Below are 21,333 nucleotides of genomic sequence, written 5' to 3'. Positions count from 1 at the left end.
ATAACAATATAATGTAGGGATATACAGTATGACATTATAATACAGGGATATGTGACATTATAATACAGGGATATATAACATTATAATACAGGGATATATAACATTATAATGCAGGCATATATAACATTATAATACAGGGATATGTGACATTATAATACATATAATACAGGGATATATAACATTATAATGCAGGGATATATAACATTATAATGCAGGGATATATAACATTATAATGCAGGGATATATAACATTATAATGCAGGGATATATAACATTATAATGCAGGGATATATAACATTATAATGCAGGGATATATAACAATATAATGCAGGGATATATAAAATTATAATGCAGGGATATATAACATTATAATGCAGGGATATATAACATTATAATGCAGGGATATATAACATTATAATGCAGGGATATATAACATTATAATGCAGGGATATATAACATTATAATGCAGGGATATATAACATTATAATGCAGGGATATATAACATTATAATGCAGGGATATATAACATTATAATGCAGGGATATATAACATTATAATGCAGGGATATATCACATTATAATGCAGGGATATATCACATTATAATGCAGGGATATATCACATTATAATGCAGGGATATATCACATTATAATGCAGGGATATATAACATTATAATGCAGGGATATATAACATTATAATGCAGGGATATATAACATTATAATGCAGGGATATATAACAATATAATGCAGGGATATATAACATTATAATGCAGGGATATATAACATTATAATGCAGGAATATATAACAATATAATGCAGGGATATATAACATTATAATGCAGGGATATTTAACATTATAATGCAGGAATATATAACATTATAATGCAGGGATATATCACATTATAATACAGGGAAATATAACACAAGCAGCCCTCCTTCCTTTCTAAACACAAACGCCTGGGCAGGCGGGCAGCAGGCAGTGCCCGGGGAGAGGGGCAGTGCCCGGGGAGAGGGGCAGTGCCCGGGGAGAGGGGCAGTGCCCGGGGAGAGGGGATGTGCCTGGGGAGAGGGGCAGCCTGTACCCCTGCTGGACAGCTGGTTTAGTGCGGCTGCTACTTGTGGTGACTCCTCCTGTCCCTTTAACTACTTGCCGGCTGCCTGAGCCCCAGTGTGTGTGTGAGTCAGAGCTGCACATGGTGCTCACAGGAGAAGCACAGAACCCTTTTAAAGGGATCCAGACAGTGTGGGAGTGGGATCAGAGCAGACATGGTTTGTAAGGAGCTGGGACTGAGGGGGCTCTGGGTCCCATTGCTTCTCTCCCTCCTGCACCCCAGCACCCAGACTCTGCAGCCCTATGACCTGCTCTATGATAGTGGGATAGAAGCATATTACAGAAATGACTACCAGAAGGTGGTGTATTACATGGAGATGGCTCTGAGCAGCTACTCCCAGCTCAGGCAGTCCAAGATCAGCTGCAGGGTGGGCTGCAGGAAGAGGCACCCTATGGAGCTGGCACCCAGTTCCTGGGATGTGAGCTTCTTCAGGGTGCTGCTGTCCAGGGCAGCCTGTGTGAGTGAGTGTGAGGAGAGCAGCCTGGGGGAAGTGTCCAGGCACAGGGTCAGCGAGGACATCAAGGGTGAATTCTACCGGAGGATCCCATACAACTTCCTGCAGCGGGCATACTTCAAGGTAAGAGTGGGGACGGGACAAAAGGGGCCCATTGTGAAAACGTATGGGAGGCTTTATTATTGTCAGCTCTTTGTCCCACGGATTTTTTTACTCATCCTTGTGCCAATAAGTAATGTAAATTCTTTAGACTGTAAGCCCCTTTGCCAAGCAATTTTCTCCCCCTTTTGTTAAGCTGTATATATTTGTGTGTACATAACTGGTACTACATGCAATGGGTAATAATTCTTTTGAGAATACAAACATTTGCTATTAACCCTCGGTGTGCCATGTCTGCATCACACAGATCAAACCAATTGTTTAGATTGTAAGCTCTTCGCGGCAGCTGTTCCTTTTATGGTAACTTTATGATGTGCTCTCATTTTTACACTTTGAAGTTTTCAAGTCTCATTCTGTATTGTAAAGTGCTGAGTATATCATCGGAGCCATAGAAAAATAAAGTAATACGATTAATAGATTGACAGCAATTGCAATATGCAAATCATGAATAATAATAACTCCTTTTATTGTGAGCACTTTAGGTAAGTGATGTGTGTTTGTGTGTTGTGACAGTGCAGTGCTATACATCTGTATATGTACCATTCTTATTTTGAAGCTCTGTGAGTGTGTTTGATGTATAACAATTGACCAGTAATGATAACACTAAGTAAAGATGGAGCAGCACTCCTATACAATGTTTGGTTCAAATGTAGTATTTATCGCCAACATTGGTGATCGAACAATCCTTAGAACATTTCCATCGTCATAATAAGTCCTTCATGCTGTGTGCACAATTGTTAGACAGATACAGGTCCCGATAGTCACAGTGCCCTCAGTGTTACATGGTCAAATATCACAATCACAATACTAATAATACCACAATGCTGCCAGTATCGGCAGAACAGTGCTTAGATAATACCGCATGGAGACGGTGCTCCAGCACGAGGCAATCTCTGTAATTCCATATTTGAAAACATTAGGATACACAGGAGTTAGGTTATCATTGTGTAGCTGCATCATACTGGGGTCTTATGCCCAACTTCTTAAAGCGGGGGTCTCAAACTCAGTCCTCAAGGGCCACCGACCACCAACAGGCAAGGTATTATGGATATCCCTGCTTCAGCACAGGTGACTCAATCAGTGGCTCAGATTGAGCCACCTGTGCTGAAGCAGGGATATCCATAATCGCTGGCCTGTTGGTGGCCCTTGAGGACTGAGTTTGAGATCCCTGCCTTAAAGCAACAACCCCAGCTGCTCGTCCTTTTATATTTTCATCTTATCTGAGCTGATCTGTGGTCCCCCTCGTGGTTCTCCTCGTGGTCCCCCTGATGTCTGTGACCTCCGTGTTTCCGGAGATATTTGTACGGTTTTTTTTCGTGCTGATTTTGACACACCAGAAATATACAAATATGGCAGTGGCGTAGAAACATGGCCGCCAGGGTCCGCATTAGAAACCTGTGACATCATCTCCCAATGACATCACTTTTCTATTGCCTGCCAACACAAGCCCTGACCCAGGCGGCCATATTGTTTCTCCAGTCTGCCCGGTGGCGCCCTGGTCTAACTCAGGATCGCCACACCTGAAGCTGTTGAATCTGTGCATGTCGGGGGACCACGGATGAGATTTGGGGGATCCCCTAGTTTAGGTAAGATAATTTCATGCCCTTTCCGACCTTGATTTTATTTTTAAGTCCAATGGTCTGTCCAGCAGATAATGTTTTTCACATGTTACCGTGGTAACCTCAGATGCTGAAGCAGGGGTGGCCAACTCCAGTCTACAAGGGCCACCAACAGGTCAGGTTTTCAGGATATCCTAGATTCAGCACAGGTGGCTCAATCAGTGGCTCTGTTGAAGACTGTACCACCTTTGCTGAAGTAGGGATATCCTGAAAACCTGACCTGTTGGTGGCCCTTGAGGACTTGAGTTGGCCAGTCCTGTGCTAGAGATTACGAAAGAAAACAAGATACTAACATACTGTAGATTTTTCTCATGTGGGGGTGGGGTTGGGGGGGGGGGCATTACAAGTAAATGGCCCCCCTTTTAAATTGGGAAGCAGGGGTCTCCGGATCTGCACCGCATTAATTACAGCGCTAGGGTCCCCCTGCTCCCCAAGATACTTAGCTCCGAAGGAGGTGCCGGTACTTTCTTGTTCTTAAATCACAGCGGCTTGCTATTGACCTGCGTGCCACTGGAGAGTTAAACGCCATTTTGTTTCCCCGGCGGGGATGGTACCATGATCCTTTAAAAGCCTGGAGTTTAGTTAATTTGGGCAGTATGTGCTTCTTATTATTATTTAAGGTCAAATATTTCTGCTTTACTTAATATAGTAGATCTGTAATTATATTGTGAGGGAAATGTGAGTATGTATGTATGTACGTACGTATGTACGTACGTACGTACGTACGTACGTACGTACGTACGTATGTATGTCAATTTAGATCACAAGTGATCTATATAGTACCAGCACAACACAAAATAGCAAAAAGGGTAGTTTATTAGGTCCAAAACATATATACTGTACCTGACGTTTTGGTCTCAGGGCTGTTTTTTAGACCTAATGAACGACCCTTTTTTGCTGTTTTTGTGTTGTGCGGGTACTATCGATCAGGGGTATGCAAACTTTTCAGCCTGCGCCCCCGTGCCTGCTCTCCCCCACTGCTCGCGTCGTCGTCCCCCTCCCCCTGCTCGGCTGTGACATCAAATGACGCTGCGGGGGTCATGTGATGTCATGCGCTCCCTCCCCCAGAAAATCTCGACATTACTACTCTGCACATGTACTGTAACTTTATTGCACATAATCACTGCTTAAAAGCACACAACACCAGCTATAAACATCACAGCCATGTCAGACATGAAAGAAGGAAAAGGCAAAACAATGTTTCAGAACTTTTATTAACAGGCTCTGGACCTATAAATGTCAATACCGCCTGGACCGTGGAATCTAAAAAATGTTCTAATCTGGGTAGCTGGGTAGCTGGTTCTGAAATTACCAGGACCATTAGTAGGGGAAAGGGCTTGTTTTGTACACGCTCTGCATTCTGCTGCCAGGGCCAAGCTGTTACACGCCCGAGTGCTTTCAGGTTCATGCAGATGTATGTGGTGAACTAGAAGTGGGCTGTAATGTTGCCTCTTGCTCCCTGAGCTGGGCCTGCTCTTGCTCGCTCCTGTTGTTACCATGGTGAACGTTAGGCCGCGCTTATAGTGCTGGCGACGGTGACGCGACCGATGACATCACCTGTCGCCACCCGCGAAAGTTTTAATTTGGTTTAGAGACAGTCACATGTGGCGACTGTCTCTAAAAAATCAAATTTACCCTGTTTCCAAATTTTTAGACGCGACGTTGCTGTCGCGCTTACTATAAGCGCTTCCGACGGAGTCAATTAATTTGTTTTGGAGCGACGTGCCGACGCAAGGCACTATAAGCGCCGCTTTACACTGAACTGGGCCCTGGGGAGAGCTGCATACATATTTCTAACGCTCATATCTCCTGAACATGAGATTTTAAAAGTAAAACCAGTGTTGCAAATGGCAAGAAGAGTTCTCTTAAGTAAGTAAAACAATGGGCGTAGACTCCTGATTTAAAGGCAACTTAGCTCCTGAATGACATTCTGCATTAACCCTCTCTCAGCCAGACTGACCTGCAGTAAACACATGAGATTCCTTTGCCAGTACATGGCACGACCTCTACTTACTGAGGTTACCCTTACTGGGTAATTGGATTTGACAGTAGCCATCACTCACTGGCATGCATGTAATGACTCCGGGGGGATACACGGGGAGGCCGGCCTTACCTTGTACATACTGTACTGCTTGTTCCTCGTGGCTCAAGCTGTTACGTTTCAGGATGAGAGGTTCCTCACAACACAATTACTGCATTAAAGGAACATTCCTGGGAACTGAAAGGAAACAGGGGGTCTTTTCCCGTCTCCCCTCCTCTGCACATACAGCTCTTTGTCTTCAGATTAATAATCACGATGGATGTCACGGTGCAGAGGTACGCCGCGTGTTCGAGCACCATCAAAAATCCACTGAACAAAAGCAGCGTCTCTTGCTCCGTTGGTGATGGCGAATTCTCCCTTTCCTGTAACTGGGAACAAGTTCAGCTACTTTTCAGTAGTACTTCAACCATTTAACTATGGATGGGGGATTCATGGACTTTTGCTCGAAATTCATTCATTATTTTTTACCGTGATGTGCACAAACATTACATGGCCATTTTATACTGGTCCCACTGCTTTTAAACTAGTTTAACTCGCTGGATCCCAATCATTTCCTCTCATTTCTTAAGAGATCCTTCTGCTGTTCACATAGTTTTTATCTTTTGACATCTGTATTATGTCCCAGAAAGCATTTTAATATGGTATAAATGCAGGATACAAAGACATGTGGTAATTTAGTGTTCACCTACAGGGAATTCATTGACTCATTCATCATCCCTACTCCAAAGTGGCTCCATCTGGGTTCTCTATGCTGATTGGCTGAGAACTGATCTTGTCATGATATACTTGACTTTAATGATCTGTTTGTAAATCAAAAAGCCACAGACAGAGTATGGAAGCCTAGACATAGTCATGACATGGAAGTTAATCCATCACAGCCAGGCTGAGCACAACATACTGTAGCACAGATGAAGTGTCGTCATACCCTCCTGCATTGCAATGTGGCTGCTAGATGTTAGGACATGTGCTCAGGGACCTCTGCTCTATAATTCCGAGCTGCAGCACTTGGGCCATTGCTGTGAGTTTTGAAGCCATAGTGACAATTAAGTAAACTACAGGGAATAGATTTAAAAGGGCAGGTGGAACAAGCGAAAGCAAGCAGTGATTTTTAAATAGAAGAGTGAGAGCACGCAAGCTATTTATATCTGTGAGTGAAGACGAGGGGTGGGATCTATGAAACAGTCTTGTAGTGCCATGATTTTCTGAGTCGGTAACTGGTAGATTCATCGTACAGTTGCAAGCTCAGTTCAAAACTTATTTGTGTAATCACCTCGGCACCTACTGTAATTAATGTTTTGTATTTTTCACATGTGATATACATTAACAGGACTGTGTGAAGGCTACCTCCTGTATGCCCTCCAATGTCAACTGAGAAATTCTGTTCCGTTTCTTTGTGTGTTTAAGTGACCGATGCATTGTCCACGATTATTCTGCATGGCGGTAATGGCAATAAATAAACAATAGACAGAATAGTTAGATATTTACATATGTTTGTTGTCACCAGATTCTTGTTCTTATTTGTTTTAACCCAGCTGCAAGAGGTAAACATCTGTTTTATGTTAATCACAGAGAAAGCGTTTCTCATACATACATAAGTGGTGACAGGGACAGGGAATGGCTCAATACGTCACCCAACTTTGACAACAATGTCCTGCTTCAATAATATTTTCCTAATATTCCATTGTTTTAAAGTTCTAAACTCAATCCCACATTGTGGAATTAGTTGATTTATTGCAGCTAAGATTGTCAACAGTAAAACATTGGTACGCAACTATTATTTTAATATGTGGAACAAGAGTGGTCCAAACCCCATATTCTGTGTGTCAACATATTCATTGCCAGAGGGGCTTTCAGGGCATTAGGATCAGGTGTTCCCTGCCCTCTCCGATAATCGGTTACAAGCATTAAAGCAAAAATGCTTACAGCACTTACATTTTTCTGGGATTCTTCCATACGTGACATGTAAGCACGTGTTACAAAGTAGCCACTCACTGGTGGGAAACTATACTATTACTGCACGCCACGATACGAGAGGCCTCTCTGATTACTGGACTATTACTGCAAGCCACTATACGAGAGGCCTCTCTGATTACTGGACTATTACTGCAAGCCACGATACGAGAGGCCTCTCTGATTACTGGACTATTACTGCAAGCCACGATACGAGAGGCCTCTCTGATGACTGGACTATAACTGCATGCCACGATACGAGAGGCCACTCTGATTACTGGACTATAACTGCAAGCCACGATACGAGAGGCCTCTCTGATTAGTGGACTATTACTGCAAGCCACGATACGAGAGGCCACTCTGATTACTGGACTATAACTGCAAGCCACGATACGAGAGGCCACTCTGATTACTGGACTATAACTGCAAGCCACGATACGAGAGGCCTCTGATTACTGGACTATAACTGCAGGCCACGATACGAGAGGCCTCTCTGATTACTGAACTATTACTGCAAGCCACGATACGAGAGGCCTCTCTGATTACTGAACTATAACTGCAAGCCACGATACGAGAGGCCTCTCTGATTACTGGACTATTACTGCAAGCCACGATACGAGAGGCCTCTCTGATTACTGGACTATAACTGCAAGCCACGATACGAGAGGCCTCTCTGATTACTGGACTATAACTGCAAGCCACGATACGAGAGGCCTCTCTGATTACTGTACTATAACTGCAAGCCACGATACGAGAGGCCTCTCTGATTACTGGACTATAACTGCAAGCCACGACACGAGAGGCCTCTGATTACTGGACTATAACTGCAGGCCACGATACGAGAGGCCTCTCTGATTACTGGACTATTACTGCAAGCCACGACACGAGAGGCCTCTGATTACTGGACTATAACTGCAGGCCACGATACGAGAGGCCTCTCTGATTACTGGACTATAACTGCAGGCCACGATACGAGAGGCCTCTGATTACTGGACTATAACTGCAAGCCACGATACGAGAGGCCTCTCTGATTACTGGACTATAACTGCAGGCCACGATACGAGAGTCCTCTCTGATTACTGGACTATTACTGCACGCCACGATACGAGAGGCCTCTCTGATTACTGGACTATAACTGCAGGCCACGATACGAGAGGCCTCTCTGATTACTGGACTATAACTGCATGCCACGATACGCCTCTCTGATTACTGGACTATAACTGCAAGCCACGATACGAGAGGCCTCTCTGATTACTGGACTATTACTGCAAGTCACGATACGAGAGGCCTCTGATTACTGGACTATAACTGCAAGCCACGATACGAGAGGCCTCTCTGCTTCTGCTCTCCCATCACGTCTCCTGGTAAATGCATTTCTAGCTAGTATTTATTTGAATGACCCTTGTTTCTATTTCTAAGCTTGTGCTATTGGATATCTCTTCTAATTAGTTTTATGTTGAATGATTCTGCTGGGAGCGTATCCTGTGGGTTTATATCCAAGTTCAATCTTCCTTCTTGATGTTTCAACCCTGACTTCGGGACACAAACAAATGCTGTAACTTTGGACACAATTTCCCCTTTGGGAGTTTGTTCCTGAAACTTCTCCAGGGTACATCTGTTAGAGCCCCAAAAATAAAAGCGGATGTCATGGAAATTAATTTGAAATAGTGGTAGCAGCTAAATTCAATTAAATCGCTAACATTCAGGGACTATTTAACACGTCAAGTCATAAATCGCATGCTGCACAGGGGGAGGGATAGGTTTCAGTCAAGGATAACATTCCAGGATGCACTGTTTTTAAGTTAAACATTTCTTGCTTTATTCAATGTAACATCGCCGGAAGAAGAGATCAGAGTATCTCGAAAGCTCACACAAATAAAAGCATTTCGTTAGCCACAGAACGGTATTGTCTATTCGTTTTTGATTATTAAAGCTCGACTAACACAGTACAGATACTGCTACGTGTGTGTGTGTATATGTGTGTGTGTACACAACACATGTAACAGCCGGCACTCCACTGGTAAGTCCTTGCAGGTAGGTGCTTGTCCCATAAATAATAAATAAACATACGATACCGTTTTCACACGAAATCAGAGGACATATATATGTCAACATCTAGGTGATTTCATTTAATCTGACAAGGGGTGGTGGGTGTCTTCCAGAAACTCACCACCCATCTGTTTCTGATCCGGTAGCCTCTTGGTGCCGGTCTCATGCTTTGCTGTTTTGCCTGTTCATGCAGCTGGCATCACACACAGGAAGTTATTTGGACCTGTCAACATCCAGCTGGTACACAGTGCTGAGTCAGTAACGCTGCTGGGACATGCTCAGAGTTTGCCCATTCCACATCTCTGTTTAAATAAGCTTCACAAGGATTAACCCCTACCTTCCTGAGTTGGGACCGTTATTCTTGATAAAGATCCCAATAATGGTCTGAAATGTCGATATTTTAATTAATGTATTTATCTTTTGAGCCACTTCTGCGAGTTCCTGCCATTCATAGAATATGTTCTGACTCAAGCTCACTGTGGCTAGTGTGTAGAGACAGGCAGTTTAACTCAATCCCACATACCAAGCAAGGGAACTTCTTATCTGCTGAAGTGTTTATTTTGGGCAACAATAATACAAATAAAAAGGGGAAGAGGTACTGAGGGAAAACACTGGGGCACGGGAGCAATGGCAGGGAAATGGAGCTAGGAAGGCAGTGAGATACTGCTAGGTGACTGGGATAGCTATGGTATCAGGGATAGGTAAATTGTAATAACTTAACCAGAGGAGATAAGAGGTGACTGCTCCAAGATGGCTGCTGGGTCTAAAAGAAAGCATGCTAGCCTGGGCTAACAGGAACTAAGGCAAGGACTGTGCCAACTAGCAGGGGGAGCCAGGAACAGCTCAATCAACTGAGAGAAAGGGGTGTTGCCATGCCAACTGGGAAAGTTACATTTGTTGCAACATTACACTGAGTGATAGCTGCCTCAGAACAGAAAATAAATACACAGAGAGGTTCCAGGACAGAATATATATATATATATATGTTAGAGGTATCAGTACCGTGTTAGCCGAGCTTCAATAATCAAAAAATAAATAGATGATACCGTTCTGTGGCTAACGAAATGCTTTTATTTGTGCGAGCTTTCGAGATACACTGATCTCTTCTTCCGGCGATGTTACAATGAATGAAGCAAGGATAACTTGAAATATATATATATATATATATATATATGCAAATATAGCTGTATGCTCATCTGCATGTCTTAGGCAGGTCTGCAACCCCGCCTTTCCCCATTATCACCTAGCATACAGCACTTCCACTGCAGCAAGGGATTCTGGGAAATGACATGCAAATGAGCACACAGTGTCACTTTTTGCCTCAATAACCATTTTTAACATGGTTCCCTATAGGCTTAAGCTTGCTGCATGGTCACAGCTTTGAGCACAGCCAGGGTTAAGGTGCATACCCAGAAAACCACCCACAGACAGCTGTTTCGACCTTGATGGGTCTCATCAGTGTGGGGTTGATTTTACTGGGAATGCAAGAGAGGCTATGCAGTGGAAGTGCTGTATGCTGGGTGATAATGGGGAAAGGCTGGGTTGCAGACCTGCCTAAGACATGCAGATGAGCATACAGCTATATTTGCATATTTGCTTTCCTGTGAAGGGTTTTTGTCACTTTTTTTACTCACCATAACTTAACTCAGTATTATATGTGTGTGTGTGTGTGTGTGTGTGTGTGTGTGTGTGTGTGTGTGTGTGTGTGTGTGTGTGTGTGTGTGTGTGTGTGTGTGTGTGTGTGTGTGTGTATCTTTATATAGCGCCATCCATGTACATAGCGCATTGCAGCAATAATACACGTGATAAAATAATAGAAGACAATAGAAATAAGCCCTTCAGACACAAAAGTAGACATTAGGGATAAGAGTTCCTGCCCCAAAAAGCTTAAAATCTAAGTTTATTCTTTAGTATCCAAAAATTAGAGAGCCCGGGAAGTCTGTTTTGTGGAGTGACTTGTGGGCTTCTGGATTTTACGCGTGGAAACATAGGACGGTTATACTTCCAGACAAATAATACTGGTACTGCGTTCAATGCCCGGGCAGCACATATTTCATAGTCATTCTACCATACGGGCGGTGAGAAGTTGTGAGGCTGGCAGCCCTCCATAAATAGAGCCTAACGTAATGTACTTTGACTACAATTATACCTTTATTTCATTTATTTATATAAAACTAGCTGAGAGACCCGGCATTGCCCGGGATGTAAATGCGTAATAGGTAGTATTATTTATAAATCGTGGAACAATAGGTGACTGTTTGTTGTAAAGGTTGGATAATAATATTGAAAAGAAAGATGGAAGAAAATGTAATACGATGTTGTATAAAAATGGTTTATTGTAACCACACCACAGTACAATGTATATTTTGGTGCCATAAGTGATGTAAAAATCTGAGTCGTGTGTCCTGCTAGGGTGTGAGGCGGCGGGTGGCGCGTGGGTTGTGAGTGCTGTGTGCGAGTGGGGGTCCTGCTAGGGTGTGAGGCGGCGGGTGGTGCGTGGGTTGTGAGTGCTGTCTGTGAGTGGGGGTCCTGCTAGGGTGTGAGGCGGCGGGTGGCGCGTGGGTTGTGAGTGCTGTCTGTGAGTGGGGGTCCTGCAAGGGTGTGAGGCGGCGGCTGGCGCATGGGTTGTGAGTGCTGTCTGTGAGTGGGGGGTCCTGCTAGGGTGTGAGGCGGTGGGTCAGTGATGTCGGTGCGTAGGGGCGGGAGGCAGCAGGTGTGTGTGGCGGCAGGTATGTGTTGAGTGTGGCGGGTGTCTGTTGAGTGCGTGCAGCGGCTGTGAGGCGGTGGGTGAAAGGCAGAGGCGGCCGGAGTAAGGGCGGGTGAAAGGCAGAGGCGGGGTGGGGAGGCGGTAAGGCGGGCATGAAGGCGAAGGGCGGCGGGAAGGGGAGGAGGGGGTGGAGGAGGGGGGCAAGGGGTGGAGGAGGGGGCAAGGGGTGGAGGAGGGGGGCAAGGGGTGGAGGAGGGGGAAGGGTTAGAGGAGGGGGGGGGAAAGGGTTAGAGGAGGGGGGGGAAGGGTTAGAGGAGGGGGGGGAAGGGTTAGAGGAGGGGGGGGAAGGGTTAGAGGAGGGGGGGGAAGGGTTAGAGGAGGGGGGGGAAGGGTTAGAGGAGGGGGGGGAAGGGTTAGAGGAGGAGGGGGGAAGGGTTAGAGGAGGGGGGAAGGTTAGAGGAGGGGGGGAAGGGTTAGAGGAGGGGGGAGAAGGGTTAGAGGAGGGGGGGAAGGGTTAGAGGAGGGGGGGAAGGTTAGAGGAGGGGGGGGAAGGGTTAGAGGAGGGGGGGGAAGGGTTAGAGGAGGGGGTGGAAGTGTGGGAGGGGGTGGGAGGGGAAAGGGGAAAAAGAGGTGGAGGGGGGGGGAAGAGGAGCAGAGGGGGGGTGGAAAGGGGAGCGGAGGGGGGTGAAGGGGAGCGGAGGTGGGGTGAAGGGGAGCGGAGGGGGGGAAGGGGAGCGGGGGGGGGAAGGGGAGCGGGGGGGGGAAGGGGAGCGGGGGGAGGGGAGAAGCGGGGGGGAGGGGAGAAGTGGTGGGAAGGGGGAGGAGGGGGGAGGTGGTGGAAAGGGGGAGAAGGGGGGAGGTGGTGGGAAGGGGGAGAAGGGGGGAGGTGGTGGGAAGGAGGAGGAGGGAGAAGGTGGTGGATAGGGAGAGAAGGGGGGATGTGGTGGAAGGGGGAGGAGGGGGAAGGTGGTGGAAGGGGGAGGAGGGGGAAGGTGGTGGGAAGGGGAAGGTGGTGGGAAGGGGGAGGAGGGGGGGAGGTGGTGGGAAGGGGGGGAGGTGGTGGAAAGGGGGGGAGGTGGTGGGAAGGGGGGGGAGGTGGGAAGGGGGAGGCGGAGGGAAGGCGGGGGGTGGGAGGCGGTGGGAAGGCGGGGGGTGGGAGGAGGTGGGAAGGCGGGGGGTGGGAGGCGGTGGGATGGCGGGGGTGGGAGGCGGTGGGAAGGGGGGTGGGAGGCGGTGGGAAGGGGGGTGGGAGGCGGTGGGAAGGGGGGGGAGGTGGTGGGAAGGGGGGGGGGAGGCGGTGGGAAGGGGGGGGAGGCGGTGGGAAGGGGGGGGAGGCGGTGGGAAGGGGGGGAGGCGGTGGGAAGGGGTGGGGGGAGGCGGTGGGAAGGGGTGGGGAGAGGCGGTGGGAAGGGGTGGGGGGAGGCGGTGGGAAGGGGTGGGGGGAGGCGGTGGGAAGGGGTGGGGGGAGGCGGTGGGAAGGGGCGGTGGGAAGGGGGGGAAGGGGGGAGGCGGTGGGAAGGGGGGGGAGGCGGTGGGAAGGTGGAGGGGAGGCGGTGGGAAGGGGGGGGAGGCGGTGGGAAGGGGGGGAGGCGGTGTGAAGGGGGGGGGGAGGCGGTGGGAAGGGGGGGGAGGCGGTGGGAAGGGGGGGTGGAGGGGAGGTGAAGGGGGGGGGTGGAGGGGAGGTGAAGGGGGGGTGGAGGGGAGGTGAAGGGGGGGAGTGGAAGGGAGGTGAAGGGGGGGGGGTAGAAGGGAGGTGAAGGGGGGGGTGGAAGGGAGGTGAAGGGGGGTGGTGGAGGGGAGGTGAAGGGGGGGGGGTGGAGGGGAGGTGGTGAAGGGGGGGGGGGGTGGAGGGGAGGTGAAGGGGGGGTGGAGGGGGGGAGGTAAATGGGGAGGTGAAGGGGGGTGGAAGGGAGAAGTGGAGTGAGGGGAGGTGAAAGGGGGTGGGGGGAGGTCATGGGGGGTGAGGTGTGGGTGAGGTGTGGGTGAGGGGAGGTGAAGGCCGCTCACTCACCCGTCCGGCAGGTCCCACGTGGATCTGAGGCGGGAGGCAGCGTGTTGTGGCCGCTCTCCCGCTGTGTCCCGGGCGCTCGCTCGCTCCCCCGCTGACTGTAGCGCGCGGGGGGGGGGGGGTATCGGGGAGACACTGACACTGGAGGGAGGGGAGGGGGGGGTGGAGGGGAGGTGAAGGGGGGGTGGAGGGGAGGTGAAGGCCGCTCACTCACCCATCCGGCAGGTCCCACGTGGATCTGAGGCGGGAGGCAGCGTGTTGTGGCCGCTCCCCCGCTGTGTCCCGGGCGCCACCATCTTGGGCACTCGGCGCCGCGAGGCAGCCTGCCTGGCCACTGGCTGTTCCCCCGCCGGGGAGGGGGGGGCATGTATATGTGTGGGGGGGGGAGAGGTGGGAGATATAGAGGGGGGGTCTCGCACGGCCGCTGACACTGGGTGGGGGGGGGCGCTGAAGGGCTAATAATAGTGTGTGTGTGTGTCCCGCTGACTGTAGCGGCGCCGGGGGAGGGGGGGGGGTCGGTGTGAAAGCGCGGGAGACACGGGGAGAGGAGGAGGTGCGCGCGGGTGCTGCTAACACTGTGAGCCCCGTGTGTGTGTGTGTGTGTGTGTGTGTGTCCGTGTGTGTCCGTGTGTGTGTCCCTGTGTGTGTGTGTCCCTGTGTGTGTGTGTCCCTGTGTGTGTGTGTGTGTCTGTGTGTGTGTGTGTGTGTGTGTGTGTCCCTGTGTGTCCTTTGGCCCGTCACTCCGCCTCAGGCCAATGAGAGGTGTGCGGGGGCGGGCCAAGGGACCAATGAGATTTCCCCTAGGGACACCGGACATCCAGGCAGGCAGGCAGGCATGCATGCATGCAGGCAGGCAGGCAAACATACAGTGCTTTCACTAATATAGTATAAGATGCTTTACCAGGCAATACATGGTGCGTTACCTCTCATTTTCAATGCAGATGTAGCCAAGGTTATTGCAGCCGCTGGCGCGTTACGATGATATTCTGCATTATCACTGAAGAGTATCTGTGATATTCTGCGTTATTAGCGGGTGCAATAACCTTCACCACAGCTGGAAGTTGTTGATGTTGGGTCAGAACCCAAGTGCTATTGAATTATTCATCTATGTACAGTATGACAGCGGCCTAATGCCCCTGCATTGCAAAGCCATGTAATCATGCCCCAACAAGAGAGAATTGAACGGGTGATGGAGGTGAAATACAGGGTACTAATCCTGATGGTTACAGGGTACTGATCCTGATGGTTACAGGGTACTGATCCTGATGGTTACAGGGTACTAATCCTGATGGTTACAGGGTACTGATCCTGATAGTTACAGGGTACCAATCATGATCGTTACAGGGTACTAATCCTGATTGTTACAGGGTACCAATCCTGATGGTTACAGGGTACTGATCCTGATGGTTACAGGGTACTAATCCTGATGGTTACAGGGTACTGATCCTGATAGTTGGTTTAAGGGCTTTTGGGAATATTGGAAGTTGCTAATCACTGACCCGCAGTTACCTCAGAAAGGAAAATGGCATTTTATAAAGAGACCACGGATAATTGTCTAATATAGGTCATGGAAGAAACGGAGATTGATCTCTTGTTACAGGGCAAACACTAGACAATGAGTGGCAGCGGCTTAAACTATATGTACAAAAGTAGATAAAAGGAAGGTTGGGAGAGGTCAAATAAAAGCAGCCCCTGAATGCGTGGGTCTGTAGGCTGGGTGTGGCTGGGTTTGGTAATTGAGAAGAATATGACTTGTAGGTACATGTGCTATCTGACTCTGCTACAGATTATACGCTAGTTTCCCATGAAAAGAACATTGTTGGTTTGAAAATGTTCATTAGTCAGCAAGGGATCTTTACCTGTGAGGTCTGGAAAACTCATGTGCTACCTACATTGAGATATTGTTTTTACCGGGCTCAATACTTTGTGTCAGTCTCCCCGGATATTTTTTTCAATGTAAATAGGTTTGGGGGGAGCAGCATCACGCCGGCTGCTCCTCAAATAAAGCAATATCGACCTCCAGTGACGCAGCATATGGATGCCATTGCATATTATTGTCTTCCCGCAGTCCTGCAGTAACCTTGCCCGCAGTAACCATGCCCGCAGTAACCATGCCCACAGTAACCTTGCCCGCTCTAACCTTGCCCGCAGTCCCGCTCTAACCTTGCCCGCAGTAACCTTGCCCGCAGTAACCTTGCCCGCAGTCCCGCAGTAACCTTGCCCGCAGTAACCTTGCCCGCAGTCCCGCAGTAACCTTGCCCGCAGTAACCTTGCCCGCAGTCCCGCAGTAACCTTGCCCGCAGTAACCTTGCCCGCAGTAACCTTGCCCGCAGTCCCGCAGTAACCTTGCCCGCACTAACCTTGCCCGCACTAACCTTGTCCGCACTAACCTTGCCCGCAGTCCTGCAGTAACCTTGCCCGCAGTAACCTTGCCCACAGTAACCTTGCCCGCAGTCCTGCACTAACCTTGCCCGCACTAACCTTGCCCGCAGTCCCGCACTAACCTTGCCCACACTAACCTTGCCCGCAGTACCGCAGTAATCTTGCCCGCACTAACCTTGCCCGCACTAACCTTGCCCGCAGTCCCGCACTAACCTTGCCCGCACTAACCTTGCCCGCAGTACCGCAGTAATCTTGCCCGCACTAACCTTGCCATTAGCCATTTTTATTTCCTGAAAACTTTGGCATTCTGCCCAGACTAATCCATCTTCCTCCAGACTAAGTGATTTAAAAAAAAAAAAAAAATGAAATAAGTGTATTGCTGCTCTGGAGTAGAATACGCTCTGATTACCTCAACAGTGGATTTTAGAATTGGGAATATAATCCAACATTCAGATGGGATATTTCCTATTTAACTGAAATGTTTGCAAACAAACGCCTATCAAGCTCTTGAAGCATTTGAAATATTTCTGAAGAATGATTTCCCACCCGCAGTGCTTTAGATAATCATTGAACACAGGAGCCGGACTTTCGCCTTATCACTTCTGTTTGTATTTCTGATGGATTTTGAAGATCATCCAACATGAGTCATATCGGAGGAAGCTGGATTTCCATCCCTTTGGGTCTCCCTAAAGAGTCACTCAAATACTCTTCATCGGAACAACAAGCATCTTTGCTGCCAGAGTGGCCTGTGACTGATTACTTTGTAATCCCTCTGCAGTGAGAGGGGTTCCGATTCTGCAATAATTACAGAAATATAATCACTTTCTCATTGCACAGCAGGCGAGACCCACCGTGACTGAGGGGAAACATGAATTCCTTACAATTGACAAGGAAACACCAGGGGCTCGTTGGTACTCTCCTCATATTTGACATTTTTATGTGTGTCAGATTGTTAGTGCTAAAAAGTAGTTTAAACCTTCATAAAGTGTGCACCTCATATATATATCAAGGTCATTACCGGACCTCATACTTCTGATGCAAAGGTTAGTGTTTACAATTCAGTTTGACACATTGTATCATTAATTGATACACTTTCAATTTGCTAGTGTTGATAATCATATAGAAATAATTTCTGATCTATAATAGCCATAGTGTGAAAATAATACATTCTGTTAACCTATGTAATGAAACAATTGTGCTGCGTCAAATACATTTTTGGTTGATACATAAGTAACTTCTGTGCTAACGCCATAAACACACATTTTAGGATTTAAGCCAGGTGTAACTTCCTGGGTCATTTCCATGCAGGTTCAATCATTTTTTGGGAGTCACACATACGGGTTTGTTTTTTAGCACCATATAAGCTGTGTCATGTGTATCCCATTTGTGTGCGCCAATATATATGGCTGAAAAGCATTCTTGATGCTTGAGCACAAAAAAGGTTAGTAAATAGGTAAACGCAATATAATTAATTTGTGTACTTAGTATATAGGCCTCCAAGGCAACCGCCCATTCCACATAGGGCAAAGATTCATTTAATGACCTGTTGCTGGAAGAGATCGCAGGGCCCATGTAACCTCACCAAGTCCTAGAGATTTAGAAGGTTAAGTCACAAGGAATCTACATCTTATTCGTCAATAGGATGTCTCGTATGTGGGATTCCTGGGTCTGAGAAGGCTGCAGTTGAACCATAAATAATCTAGACTGCGTTTATATTATTATTATATTCTAAGACACGAACATATTCTGCATTGCAGTACAGTGAAATACTTCCTTTAACTGTTATAGTTATTGTATCGCAGCAATAATGTGTATGTTGTAATGGGTGTGGAGGTTCTGGCTCAGATGAACTTGCAAACAGTGTATTATACTGCAATATAAGTTATCACAATGCGTAGTATTACATGTATATCTAGTATTGTACAGTATACCATTTGTATGAGTTAAATCCTTTTACTGCGGTGGTGTAGGGTTGGCTGTATTGCTGTTGGCTGTTTCTTATTATATTTCTATGTGAAGATATTTAAGTTAAGTAGTAAATATTGTACTAAATGAATACAGTTTTCAAGAAATAAAATACGCTCAAAATTCAGAACAACTGTTTCGTGGCGCGACTTTGTGGAAAGAAACGCGATTTGTATTGTGTCTGCCAGATGCTCTGTCAGAGCTGCACAATAGCAGTTTAATTAGAGATAATTTATATATAATTAGCATAGACCAGCAGTGACATTTTTCTGCCAACACAAATGCTGTGGAGAGGGGTGACATTTAAATCATGGTACTTAATTAACAAAGCTGGTACACTTTTATTTTAATTAATTTTACATGGCATCATTTTTATGTTGCATTCTGTCATCTGTCTTCAACTAAATTATCCTGCTGGTCCCAAGGATGTCTTCCAGTATTGTATTTGTATTTCTTTACGCTTTGTAGCCACATCCGTACACAACAACTTCTCCAATGTATAAACAATAGAGATCTCTGTTTCTGTAGCGAAAGTTGCGCGCTGGCGCAAGGGGCTATGTGATTGGCAGCAGCCAATCACGTGGTGCGGTACAGCGATTTTGGTCGCTGTAACGTCACACGTCGCCGTCGCGCCCCCTATGGACGGTTGCTACAGACTACATGAAGTTGCTTTGCGGCTGCACGCTGTCGCTGTGGCCAGTACTATAAACGCAGCCTAACGGGATAGTCTCTTAAAAGTCAGAAATCTCAATGATCTAGAGGTTTAAACCTAGCCCCCTTTAAATTACAAATGGTTTCTGCATTTGACATCTATATATTTTTTACCGCCATTGATAGCATTTTTATATTAATGGAATAATAATGGGATCTTTTCATGCAATAGAGACACTATACGGATCATTCTGTAAGTGTGAAACGCTTTTTCCGTTGCCTGTGTGAGTGAGCGGGGCCTTTCTCATCCCACACTTAGTAGAACTGTAATTGTAGGTGGTTTGTGCCCTTACGTGACACATACATTCTACATGTCTGATTTACAACTTCTAAAATCAAACGCTGCCGTGTAAATATCAGGGATGATTAAAGATGCCCTGAGGACATTAGTGATGAAACATATTTCGCTTTAAAGCAGCATGTCTTGTTTGGGACACCACTTGAAAATGTAAAAACTGCAATAATAGGTTGTGTACGATGCATTGCTCCCCAATCAGAGAACACGCCACAGAAACATTGTTATTGGACGATACAGAATAGTTAAAGCTTCTACACCTAAGCCCCTCTACATATAATGCTTAATTACTTCATTGAGTGCACCATAACCTTCCTGTGACCTTGAGTCTTGTGGAAGCTTCTCCCTGGCTGTCATTCATTTTTCAGCCTGATTTACATGAATTAGTGACTGTGGTGTTTGAGTTTAATCCTCTGAGTTAAACATACAATTTATAAATAGTGCTCCCCCCCCCCCTGTACAATCCCCCAGAGGCACGAACATGCCAGGATTTCAGGGCAACACTTATCTAAACAAGAGGTCTTAGCGAAAATTAGAGTTGGGTTAATTGCATATTACTTGGGTAGCGCAGAATCAATGAATACTTCAGTATTAGGTGATAACTTCTTTTATTTGGACTAACAATTGACTGGGCGTTACATGACCTGAGGAAGAGAGAGAGAGAACTCTCACAAGCGTGTCCTATAATGTAAATTGTTAGTGTAAATGTAACACTCTCTGCCCGGCTGGAAGGGAGATAACATCACTGTCTGTATTGTTGGCTGCTCGGGATGCAGCACCTTCTGCAGGGTGCGGGATTCATGCAGGGTGCGGGATTCGTGCAGGGTGCGGGATTCGTGCAGGGTGCGGGATTCGTGTGGGATTCGTGCAGGGTGCGGGATTCGTGCAGGGTGCGGGATTCGTGCAGGGTGCGGGATTCGTGTGGGATTCGTGCGGGGTGCGGGATTCGTGCAGGGTGCGGGATTCGTGCGGGGTGCGGGATTCGTGTGGGATTCGTGCGGGGTGCGGGATTCGTGCAGGGTGCGGGATTCGTGCAGGGTGCGGGATTCGTGCAGGGTGCGGGATTCGTGCAGGGTGCGGGATTCGTGCAGGGTGCGGGATTCGTGTGGGATTCGTGCAGGGTGCGGGATTCGTGCAGGGTGCGGGATTCGTGCAGGGTGCGGGATTCGTGCAGGGTGCGGGATTCGTGTGGGATTCGTGAAGGGTGCGGGATTCGTGCAGGGTGCGGGATTCGTGCAGGGTGCGGGATTCGTGCGGGGTGCGGGATTCGTGCGGGGTGCGGGATTCGTGCAGGGTGCGGGATTCGTGCAGGGTGCGGGATTCGTGCGGGGTGCGGGATTCGTGCGGGGTGCGGGATTCGTGCAGGATGCGGGATTCGTGCAGGGTGCGGGATTCGTGCAGGGTGCGGGATTCGTGCAGGGTGCGGGATTCGTGCGGGGTGCGGGATTCGTGCGGGGCGCGGGATTCGTGCGGGGCGCGGGATTCGTGCGGGGTGCGGGATTCGTGCAGGGTGCGGGATTCGTGCGGGGTGCGGGATTCGTGCGGGGTGCGGGTTCGTGCGGGGTGCGGGATTCGTGCAGGGTGCGGGATTCGTGCAGGGTGCGGGATTCGTGCAGGGTGCGGGATTCGTGCAGGGTGCGGGATTCGTGCGGGGTGCGGGATTCGTGCGGGGTGCGGGATTCGTGCGGGGTGCGGGATTCGTGCGGGGTGCGGGATTCGTGCGGGGTGCGGGATTCGTGCGGGGTGCGGGATTCGTGCGGGGCGCGGGATTCGTGCGGGGCGCGGGATTCGTGCGGGGCGCGGGATTCGTGCGGGGCGCGGGATTCGTGCGGGGCGCGGGATTCGTGCGGGGTGCGGGATTCGTGCAGGGTGCGGGATTCGTGCAGG

General features: G+C 48.3%; 1 protein-coding gene across 1 annotated transcript in view; it reads left to right on the top strand.

Annotated features, from left to right (window-relative positions):
* Positions 1-1,102: 1,102 nt before the first annotated feature.
* P3H2 (prolyl 3-hydroxylase 2) overlaps positions 1,103-21,333 on the top strand; it is a 136,140-nt gene continuing 115,909 nt past the window's right edge. Inside the window, exon 1 of the mRNA XM_075571036.1 lies at positions 1,103-1,683. Within this exon, the coding sequence (XP_075427151.1) occupies positions 1,261-1,683 (423 nt within the window). The 5' untranslated portion in view covers positions 1,103-1,260. The remainder of the gene's footprint in view (positions 1,684-21,333) is intronic.

This window comes from Ascaphus truei, chromosome 14, assembly GCF_040206685.1.
Source record: "Ascaphus truei isolate aAscTru1 chromosome 14, aAscTru1.hap1, whole genome shotgun sequence".
In the NCBI taxonomy this organism is placed as follows: domain Eukaryota; kingdom Metazoa; phylum Chordata; class Amphibia; order Anura; family Ascaphidae; genus Ascaphus; species Ascaphus truei.
This window is presented reverse-complemented; position numbering and strand designations above follow the sequence as displayed.